We start from the raw sequence: 12,065 nt of genomic DNA on the forward strand, positions 1-12,065 counted from the left end.
ACAGACACCTAAAGTGATTCAGAGAGCAAACATCTTACTGCTCTAAAAATCATTGACATAATTCACTGGAGGGAACTGTTATTTCTGAGCCAGGAATTAACTAGACTCATCTGTAGGAAATTGTCAAAATACATCTGAGCACAGTTGCTTTTCCTCATACAGATCTTTAGTAAAATCAGTTCTAATTTTTCCTGGCTGGCAAAGCTTATTAGTAGTCTAAGTAAGATGCCAACAAAATGGCCTAATTCCTGACTTTTTTTTTTTTGAAAGCTGTATTCATCTCCACAGAGTTCATAAAAGTAGCAATTAGGATATTTGCTATGTGTGAAAATGATACTTTTTATAATGCACCAGTGTTTCTGTCTTTTTGCATTAACTGGAAATGCATTTTTAATAATGTTCCAGGCAGTTTTTTATTTATACATTTTCAATATTGTGTACAGAGCATTTGATCTATAGACCTCCTTGCAGCGGGGGAGAGGCACAATAATAATAATGAAATTCTTAAAGCACTTGGAGTCTGATCAATGTTGTGTTTTGTGTACTGTCTCTTATTGAAGAGACAATACAGAGATGTCTTTGTATGTCTATACATCTCCATTTGCAACATCTTAAGTTAAAGCAAAGAAAAGCATCTGCCATCATCAGTAGCTCCTGAAGACATGTAGGCTGATATCAGTCCCAGTAGGTGCTATTGAAAGTAGAAGATCATTGACTTAAAGCAAGGGAAATCAAAGCATACACACACACACCTTTTTTTTTTTTGTTCCCCCAAAACACTTACAGGGTAAAGAGTTTGGATGAGAGGCATCACAGTCACTTCATGACGTACTGTGATTCAATATTTCAAAAGCTCAACTTGGTTGGGACTAACTGGGTTGGCACTCAAAACAAACCCCACCATTACTACCGAAAGGGACACCCAATCCCATCCTTTCTCCTAAGTCAACACTATAATACAATATCAAGTGATCTTATTCTGAGTCCCAGTTTTCATCTGAGACATAAAGCTCGGGTGAAAACTAAACAGCAAATGCAGCCTTACTGAGAAAAAGGTGATTGCACTGTATATCCCAGCTACTACCATGTGTATTCCTCATATCTGAGCTTCTCCTGCAGTTTTATAAAATCATTCAAGTCACATCATTTTTCACATGTTGTTATTTTTCAGTTTCTCTAATTGCAACCCAGCATTCCTGAGTGATGTGATCCTTGTAACAACATTTTTTCCAGAGGTCTCTGCATCTCAGATGAGTTTGAAATGGATTTTTTTTCCAATCTAAAACAAACCAAAATTTTAATAATTTTTTAACATTTAAATATCAAATAATCTACTGTTAGCATAAGAATTTCATTTTAGAATTCTTCTGGTAGCAATTATCCTGAATTTTAGATTTACTGAGGGTTTGGGTTTTTTCTGTAGCGGAGATTAAAAATAAAAATTCAAGAGGATTACAGTCCTTTCAAGCTTTCCCAGCCTTCCCCATAAATCTATATCTGATTGCCTACAAGCAATCATTTACCTGTTCAATAAGTAGAGTGCAACTGCAAAGGGCAGTGACTATCAACTATGGCTGTGCAACTGCACGACCCTGCTCGGTTCTTTCTGCTCTTCTTGCACTTCAAAACAAGAGGGAGATTATAGACAGAATTTAAATGCTTGAAAAGCAGGCAGTAAAGTGCTTACCTTGTTCTATAGATCTCACTTTTTACATAAATGAGCTGCATAAAACTATCTATTTCCTTCACTGAGAAAATAGCAGATGACAGCAATAGCAGTAAGTGCCAGTCTCCAGTCAGTCTGCTGATGAAAACCACACTAGATGAGTGATGCCACTACAATCATAAGTGGAAAGTTAAAATGACCATCACACCCCTGTATAACTCAGAAATGCTGAAAGATGGCAAAAATATTAAGGAAAGACTCTTTGGAAACACCCAGTGCCAGTATAACTTTGCTCCCTTGGAGGCAGTGACAGCAGTGATGCTGCTTGACTGAGGAAACCTCCCCTCACACACTGCAACTCAGAGCCTGCTCAAAACACAGAGGGGGCATTTTAGAAAAAGAATGGATGAAAAAACCTGCTTTTTTGGGAAGGGAGAATGGAATGGCTCTCATACAAGTACCTGACATACAGACCAGTCCCTCCTGAGGAGTGGGGAACAGAACAAAGTTTTACCAAACTGTCAGAGGGATCCGAACATTGCCAGATTCCTAGAAAAACAATTGCATCTCAGATACATGTTTACCAAATAAGGATATGAAAAGGGGGGAAAGGGGTAGAGTTTGACATATATTTTAGAAAAGAAAGTGTATTAATTTAAATATGGACTACTAAAAATACCATTTTATGAAAGATTTTTCTTCTCCCTGAGGCAGGAGTAAAAAACATGCAAGTGAATTGTTACTCAGCAAAGAGCTACAAACACCAAAGCAGAAGGTGATAGCTGGATCACCTACCACAGTGCAATGAAAGGTACATGAACAACATGTGACTATAAGCACATATAAATAGGAGAACAAAAAATAAAGGGGAAACAAAAAAAAGACGGGGGAAGTAAAATGAAGAAGAGTCTCACAGGAGAGACAATAATAGAAGCAAAATAGTATTGATCAGCTGATGTCCCTAGAGTATGATAAACTTTGCTGCCGAGGGTCAATGGGTTTCACTAGTTGTCTATGGGCCACATATTGAATATATTTGATTGGATAATTCCTGTGAAAACCAAAAAAAAATTTCTAGAGAAAGCACAGAAATCAAATTTCTCACACATTCCCTTTGTATCAGGAAGCAACTGTGAGTTTGGATCCCTAAAGACTGCTCACACGTACATATAGACACAGGAATGTAAATTAGCCTTGCCCTGGTGTTTTCAGAATGCAGGTTTAAAGTGGGAACCCCATGCAGCTCGCTGCCTGCACAAAAGCTCCTGAGCTGACCTGCAGCCACCTGCCGTGAGTTCAGCCTCTTTAGTTAGCTGGAAGTAGGAAGTAAGATGATGGAGCAGAGTGGGTTTGGCAGAGTCAGTAGCTGCTATTTGTCCAATTTGACATGGAATTCAGTATAATTCATGCAATTAGTGTCTGTTGACATAAACATACAACTTGCATTTCCCATTTATCTAAATTTGGTGATCTTTGGCATAACAAGCCTGAGTGTCCTAATAAACAGTAATACTACTTGTTCTGTCACAGAATCTACTACAATAATCTTTCCTTAAACCTGAAAACTAGTCCCAGGTCAAACAGTCACCAGAAGTTCACTTCATTTTGGTTGCTGCCAACCTTCAGGCTGATTTTTTTTTTCCAATTCTGTTCACATGCATTGATGTTACTACAAATGATGATTTCTGAAATTTCCACAGAAGCTAAATTATGGTCATTTCAGTCAACTTAGTTTCATATTTTTAAACAAGAGGCTTGATTCCTCACTACAGGTATGTTCACATGGCACAATGACATTCATAATCTCCTGCATGTGCCAGAAGCATTATAGGGATGTAAATCCGTGCTGCTCAGAGCCCCTGCACTGGAGTGCCATGACTGTGAGACACCTGGCACTGCACTGTGCCATGCAGATGTACTTTGCTGCTTCAAAGTGACCCCACTATTTTATCACCCCAATGTTAGGATAAAATAGGATTAACAGAATAGAGAACCAGATCCCAGCTATCTATGGATCCAGTTCATTGTTCTAGTTACCATGCACATAAGTGCACAATGTAAATACAAGCCATAATCTATTTTTAAATTTTAGCATTTTCTTCACATGGCTGCACAGCTGTGGGGAAGAGACTGGTAAAATTTTATGCAGTGACATTACCCACAATTTTACAATCTTTCTGATACTTAAGGTCACATCTAGAAACTATAACTTGTGGATCTCTGATAAAGCACTACAGTTATTTCTTCAACCTCTTCTTCTACTTGCATTTATACATTATCTCAAGTCATCACAGCCCTCCTTTACTTGGACTGCTTTTACAGGTATATTAATTTAACTGTCACTTCTGCAATCGGGTAGTTCTCCACACATCCACCAAAAGCAGTATGTAGACCTTGAACACAGAACTAATATTTTGAATTTCCAAAAAGATTATTTTACCAGTTTTATGAAATTGCAAGTTCAAAAGTCAAACTATGTCACATTTATCTCTTACTCACATGATTCTACAGGTTTAAAATTATACTTTTTGTTCCACTTCAGTATTTTGTGTATAGAAAGCATTAGCCACAAGACAAACAGCTGTCATACCCATTTAGGAAGCATCATTTACCTGATAATTTATTTTAATCCTCATCAGCATGAAATTAAACTGATTTGTTCTTTCTACTGTGAGACACAAGTGATTACTCTTGCCTTAAACTTAAACTAAAGTGTTTTCATTTATTAACAAAATCAGCTTGAGCTGAACTTTGAAGATCTATACTCATGCCATAGTTCTCCATGGGGTTTATGTCAATCAAATATTGTGCTATAACAAAGCAGATGTTCTTGACAGCATCAGTCCACAGTAAAAGCAGCGTGGAGCAGTAATATAGCAATCTAGAAGCAAAAGCAGATTTGAGGTATCAGTTTGTTAGGAATACACATCACACTTACTGCCACACTGACAAGAATAATGTCCTAAGAAATCATTATTTATCCTGAAGGTTTTTTAATTTCAATTGCAATGATTTATTAGAGATCGTGAAACAATCTTTTTCGGATTTTGCTCATGTTTCTAGTCTTTACAGTTAATAATTCTGTACTGAATGCAATAGGCTGATGATGGATAGCTACAAGCTTCAGATTTATTCATGCAAAAATATTCAAGACTCCTGTTGCAAATGCTGTTTAATGGCCATCTTTGAAAATTGGGTTATAAATCACTTACTCAGAAAACCCTTCCTGGGATGTGTAGTTTTTGAGATGTAAGCTGAGGCTTAAAGTCTGGTTTAGTTACAATGAGACAGCCAGTGGAAGGCTGAGCGGATTGCACCGATGAGGTGAATTCCTCCAGTAAAACCTTTGACAAGTAAAGAAGCCAATATTGTTATTAATTATTTTACAGCAGCACTCTTATGATCTCTAAACAAGATCATAGCTCTGCTATACTAGATTTTGTACAAACATAATGAAGGATATGCACTTACAAGCTAAATACACAAAAGAGATGAGCAATAGGGTGAAGGGAGTATTGTTGTCCCCATTTCACAGTATGAGGTCAGAAATAGAAAGAGATGCCAGACTTTTCACCTTTTGAAGTGCCTTTGTTTCCCCACTGATCTAGGAAAGGAAATAGAGGAGACATGGCTAATTCTGACCCTTATGAGGCAGCTCTGTGATATATTCCACCAGGTACACGTTTACCATCATACTCTTAGATCAGGGAAGACTTACTTTAGGAGATATTTCTCTTGTAAACTTTCCCAAGCCTGATGCTTTGTTCATTAAATCATTAGCTGCATTAAATAATACACTTATAAACAATTGTTTCTAAAGGCTTCAATGGTGCTTGCAGCTGAACAGTGTTTGGTACAGCAGGACAGTGGGTAGTGCCACCACTTATGGCACCACATAGGCCAGTATTCTAGGCACTTCTGAGAGGTGTGGTGTGGAATGACCTCAGTTTGAAGTGACTGATGAAACCAGGCTTCCCTGTTCTTTGCAGGACACTTGAGTTGATCAATCATTAAATAAAAAGGGGTTGGGATCAATTATACGCTCTCAGAACAGGTTTTCAAATAAAAGCAGTCCCGGTTGCCTCACCTGGAGCACAACTAACCCGTGTGCACACGTAGGTGCAAACTAGACTAGGTAGAGCTGCAAGCAAGATTCAATTTGCAAGAACTGGGCTTTGGTTCTGCAAATACAGAAAGGCTATACAGGCCCAGAAGGAGAATTTCAGTAATTAGAACTCAGATTTCAGAGAAACATCTCTATTTACAGATTTATTGGCACCTTAAGTGAGGGAGGGTTGAGAATCACGCTTGAAAGTATAGACACCAAAAGTTGGGCTCTGCATGCCTAGATCCTCATGAAGATGTGAGTCTATATGCTCTTCTGTGATTTCACTGTAGAAAGCAGTGATTTAATCGTGTAGTGTTGACTTTGTGGTGATTTCAACTGAGGGAATTAAAAGTTTACAATGCCTGAATAGTGATTTACTACTTGGTATTCATATGGGTTGGGTTTGTATTTCTTACTACTGGTTCCCCTGACAATTTGGGATTTATCTTTCGATCCATTTTCATTTCAAACCACATAAGAAGAGATGTTATCGACTGCTTTGTATTCAGTGACAAATTCCTCCTCTTATTAACAAACCGTCCTGGCTTTTGCTAAAAAGATGATGCACTTGATAGCACACGGGGATTTAAATACTGTCCACTGCAAAGGGTACTTGTGCAGACTAATGCACAGTTCCCAGCAATTCCTGGGCCTAATTGCTACAGACTGGCTGAAGTCACAAGCTTCCCTTCCAGATTTTGAGTATAGCAACTTGAAACATTCTCTGAATCCAGGTTTTGAGCCAAGCCTTATTTAAAAACAAAACAAACAAAAACTAAAAAACAAACACCACACTACACACCCTACCCCGCAATTTAAAAAAATTAAAAAAAAAAGAAAAAGAAAAAAGAAAGACCCAAAGCAAAAAAGATAATACAGAGAAGCTTTTGAATTTTGATTTCCTTCTTATCTAGGGCATTTGGACCTAAGACTTCACTAAAGCCTACCTAAATATATAAACTACATTGCAGTATAGAACTGATTAAAAAGTCTTTGCATTTGTCTTTATGGGAAAGAAGTCATCCTAATATTTAATGTATAGAATAAATTGTCTTTCTGGGAAACAAGTCATTCTAATATTTAATGTATAGAATAAAAAGATGCAAAAAAAGAAAGGCGGAAATAAAAGCATGCCATATTTAGAGACACAAACAAGTAACAGAGAGCAACCAAGGAAAGTGGGACAGAAAGATGGAAAAAAGAGACTGCAAGAAGTACAGCAAGATAACAGGAGAAAGGAGACAAAAGCTGATAACAAAGAAAGGAGAAAAAATGCTAAGAAAATATTTTCCTGAGCATCTATTAGATCTTCTCACAAGAATGTTAAAAGGGGAAGATGTTTGTACAAATATTAACAACAGGGTATTTCTTAAAGGTCTTTGTGGTAATTTACACAAATTTTAAATTTGCAAATTCTTCTGGCAACAGCATTAGATCTAGCAGGTCTTTTGAAAAAGTCAAGGATGTTAACTTGAAATGCATATTTGTGATGAATTTCCGTTGTCTTGACTGTCTCATATAATTTTTATGCTTTAATTTTTCAATATTTAAAAATTATAAAATAGCATCCTAGTTCATGTCAAGTATATCAGAGTTAATTATAGCAGACCATGATTTGCAATGCTACGTGCCTGATGTTAGGCTCCCAAGCCTATTTTTGGATATGAAATAATTAGCCTCAATTTCAGAACTGACTCGACTGAGTCTGCTTCGTCCATACTTAATAAAATTCCCAATGCTGAAATTATTACAAAAATGTATTGCTATTTTAAACAGCAAAAAACTCTCCCATAGAATGCAGAACCAGTCCCTTGGTTCTTTTCCCAAGGGACTTTAAATCAGTTGGTAAGATTGTGCTATCCACACTAATTCCCAGTAGTGAGATAGCATTCCATGAGAAAAACAGAAAATGCATCTGACCATGTGTTTTAAATGAGATTAGAGATAAAAAAGTGTCAGCTCTATCTCTGTGACATTCATTGGCATACAAGCTTTCTTTTCTTTCTCATATGTGAAAAATCTAAGACAGAAGTTTGATTTCCTTAGATTTTTTTTTCTGGCTTTAAATGTAATACTTCCATTAAGATTTCATGTGAATACCTTCATATGTGCCATATTATAATAATCTGTTGTCTGCAAAATAAATTATACATGCAACATATAAGTATTTAAACTTAAGTATACCACAACTTCTGCAAAACTTGGAAAAAAAAGTCTGAATTTACAATGCCAGTTGATTCCTGCTGTCAGTGTGATTAGCTAGTGGTTATATCAGTGTTACTGAAACAATATCACAGCCAGAAACCCTGGTTCCATTGACCCCACTGCCTACCCTTTTCCATTTGCTATGACAGTCCTTTTAGTCCTGGGTGAGACATTGTCTGTTGTCTTAGCTCATTCTGTAATAACACATCACAGCTCCAGCACACACAGTCAGCCAGAAGTGGCAGTTTCTCAGCTCCAGTAAGTTCAGAACTGCATGAAGACTAAATTACTTCTGTTTCAGAACTCACCTTCCTTGAGATCAAGTTAAGTTCATTAAGGAGACGAGAGTTTTGGGAAGTCTGTGCTGTAGCCTCACCTTTCAGCTGCACCTGTCATGCGTAAACACTTTGGATTTTTATATTTCCACAGCTGTGCAGACCCATCACTAAAATGTCCTGCTGGTGGTTTTCACACTGCCCAAGTCGTGCTGCTGGTGAACACATCCAGCAAATCAGCACAGCCTGATAAACAGGGCATGGGACTGTGCTTGGGAGACTGAGATTCCCTTTCTGATTCTGACCCGTTTGATGAGTTTGGGACCATCACACCTGCACTGTGCCATTGCTCCAGCCTTCACATCCCACTGCGCTCACACTGCACATGCTGCAGGGCAGGGCTCTCACACTGCTCAGTTTTACAGTGCCGAGCACAGACAAGGCCCTGGACACTTCTGTACACGACAGTAAGAAATCCACTGTCAGAGAGATGGTTAAACCTCTCTGTAATGATTCTTTTTCTTTTCATATGTAAATATTCACATTTTAATGAAATGGAAATACCTGACTTGCTTTACTCCAAACTAATGAATAGGGTTAGTACCATCAGAAGCTCCTTCTTGCAATTTAGGGACCAAGAAGACAATAAAAGAAAAGAAAAGAAAAGAAAGAGAATCAGCTATTCATTCAGTTTCCTTGTTGAGTCAGCACCAGGATGGTTATTTTTAATAAAAAGATAGAAATATTTATGCCTGAAGGACTAAGATTTGTTGAAGCTCAAGAGCTATGATAGAAAGAAATGCTTTTTTTTTCCTTCCATTAAGTATTTACATATAAAAAGGACCTACTTTGCATATAGTACCTGTCCATTGTCTCCAACTCAATAAGAATCTATGCATAATATTTACAGCAAAGAATGCTGAGGTATGTAACTGCTAATATTAAATATTATTTTAAAGTATACTTTGATGTGTTATTACCAGAAGTAAAACCATACTCCAGAAGGGAGACTGTCAGAAAACCAGTAAAGTGGCCTTCAATTAATATCTAGTTAGAGAGTACATTTTCTTTGCATCAGTAAATTCTGTTTTAGCTTGGTGGACCTGGTACTATGTGGGAGCTCGTGAGGAATACAAGGGGCCCACACCTTAGCCATGGGCTTCAGATTTGGGTGATAAAAACGTGCATTGTTCATCCTCTGTTGATGCTCTCTGTATTTTCTTGGTGTGAACACCAGTGCAAGCCTCTGTCATTCAACTTGTGATATTTCTCAGTTGCATTTCCCCTCAGCTCTGAGGATCAGCCACACTCAAAATATGTCAATTCTTCCACCACATCCCTTTTAACAGACAATTTTATTTTTTCCCATCCACATTAGTAAAAAGCCACCCAGGTTATCATCATCTTGCACATCACCCACTGCAATTTCCCCTTCCCTCTGGTTTGCTTCCCTGTACCTGGTATGCCAAGCAGAGCCCTCTCCAAATGCTATCCAAGCAAACCATAATGCAGCACAGTCAAGAAACACCTGAGTCCTGTAATCCTATCCTCCACATTCCTCTCCAACTCCAGTTCCTCAACACTGGTCTTCTGCCAGCAACTAAGGATTTCCTAGCACAGGTTAACAGCTTGATTGTCACTCTCCCCAGATATGGATCAGAGCCAAGGTAAAGATCTAATCTCAGGTGTTAGGAGTGGCAAGAATTTCCTTGATTAAAGAAGTGTTCTTAATGTTTTGCCAGCTCTTCTCCTCACTTCTCATCTAGCAGGAAAGGAGTGACACAAGGGAAATATTTCTACCCTCAAAGCTCTCTAATATAGATCAGATCATTACCATATGTCTTCAGGTTTGGTGTTCTGTTTTTTTTTTTACAGAGTTGGTGTAGATCCAGATGAAGATCTTAAAGCTGAAGCTGTGAGCCAGGTATGTCAGGATTTTAGACATACATGCTAAATTTTTTTTTTAAAAGTGTTCAGCTGTTGACAAATCACATTTAATCCTCTGGAATTAAAAAGGAGACTGTGTAAGGTTCAATTCTAATAGGTCAGGTTTCTGAAAATATTTTTCAGTTAGTTTTCACATGGAAGCCTAAGTACATTGTGAAGTTGAAGCCTTTGAAGGGAGCTCTTGAACAAACTGCAGCTGTTTCTCTGTCTCCTTCCCTTTTTTGTCATACATGTAAGGCATTGTTCCAAATGCAGGGCTGCCTGCAGCAGCAGGAGAGATCTGTAGAGAGTCAATGTACAGGACACAACGTGTGCTTCAGCATGGCAAGGGGAACAGCAGAAGCACTGGGGAGAAGCCACACTACAGCTGACAAGCTGCTAAAGCAAAAAGAAAACAAGTGCCTAATGCCACGTTCCTGTTTCTAGGAATACAATCCCATGCACACTTTCAGACTATGCAACTGGAACCGGAACTCAACAACGATATAAATGTAGAAAATAAGTTGGGGAAGACAAGAATAAGATACTTTATTCACTTTAAAAATACATCAGAGATATCATTAGGCAGAATTTTAATATATCTTACATACTGAGTATTCCTAACCTTTACATATTTGCACATATCTGAAGGGACATAGGGTGGGTCTCAACTTTCACTGAAATGGAATGGAATTCAAATGCCTAAGTATCCTAATGTTTCTTTGAAAAGAAGAAAAACCAATATTATTCATACTGACCACATCCTCCGTTTTACAACCCGGTCACTATTAAAAAGGCTGGAATAACACTTCATTGCACTATGCCAAGATACTGATTTATTCTGCTGAGGAGACTTGTGACTAAATGCACTTTCCTAAGCATCTTGGTAGGAATTCCTACAATGCCTCTGTCCAAATTCTGAAAAAGGGCAGGACACAAAACCATAGTCTATTCTTGAACAGAGTTTAGAGATATATAATTTCAGAAATTTTCTACTCTGCAGCACTCATGAATTATCAAAGACCAGGGAATGCAGAATAAAGCATAAAATTGCCTGAATGCATGTTTTGCAAAAACCTGATTTCTTCAGAAGCCGATAGGCATCTGATTTTCTCAATCTTCTATTAAAAATGAAAATAGCAATGTTTATTCATAACAATAACACTTTCAGTGTCCCAGCTCTGCCCTGTGAATTAACACCTATCTCTGCTGACAAAACTCAGCAATACAACGCAGAAGGTGTAAAAAAATATAACACCTTTCATACCCTATCATATCCAATTCAGCATTCCTTATAGTAGTAAATTATACCTTGGAAAATAGTTTTGCTGCTCTGATTAATTCCCCCACCCCCCCACACCCCATGGTACTCTATTTTCATTTGTCTATATTTTTCTGTATTTTATATATCAATCTTCTAGTAATTCAGACCTTTGCTGCATGCCATGTAACACTCTCTGGTTTAACTCAGTACCTACCATAGTTACTCAATTTAAATCAGGCTGTTTCTTTTAATTTTCTCTTTCATCTCATGTCTCATTCCTCTTCTTCCCTTTTTTTTTCTTTCCCTTCATTTCTAACATGATGTTTTTATTTAGTTTGCCTTTCATTACTTTTCATTTTATTTCTATGTTACTGTATCTTCACAGTGAAAGCAACTGATTTTCCTGCATATATCCCTGGACAAATAACGTGTCAAGTGCCAGTAACTCCCACTGCCAGTTAAAGCTCTCACCCAGATGAAGTTCAAACCATGTGCCAACTCTCTCTGCTGTTAATTGAAGCTTCATGGGAGACTGCACCAGAAATAAGAACTAAATATTTTCAAGAATAAGATGTTTAAAACAGAGCAAAAATTAATGGAAAATAAGCCTCTAGGCTCCTC

The 12,065-nt window shown here is 37.6% G+C and overlaps 1 protein-coding gene across 1 annotated transcript in view; it reads left to right on the plus strand.

Annotated features, from left to right (window-relative positions):
* SLC9A9 (solute carrier family 9 member A9) overlaps positions 1–12,065 on the plus strand; it is a 184,224-nt gene that overhangs the window by 125,732 nt on the left and 46,427 nt on the right. Inside the window, exon 13 of the mRNA XM_027686117.1 lies at positions 10,130–10,178. Within this exon, the coding sequence (XP_027541918.1) occupies positions 10,130–10,178 (49 nt within the window). The remainder of the gene's footprint in view (positions 1–10,129; positions 10,179–12,065) is intronic.

This window comes from Neopelma chrysocephalum, unplaced genomic scaffold (assembly GCF_003984885.1).
Source record: "Neopelma chrysocephalum unplaced genomic scaffold, ASM398488v2 Primary Assembly neopelma1_70, whole genome shotgun sequence".
NCBI lineage: Eukaryota > Metazoa > Chordata > Aves > Passeriformes > Pipridae > Neopelma > Neopelma chrysocephalum.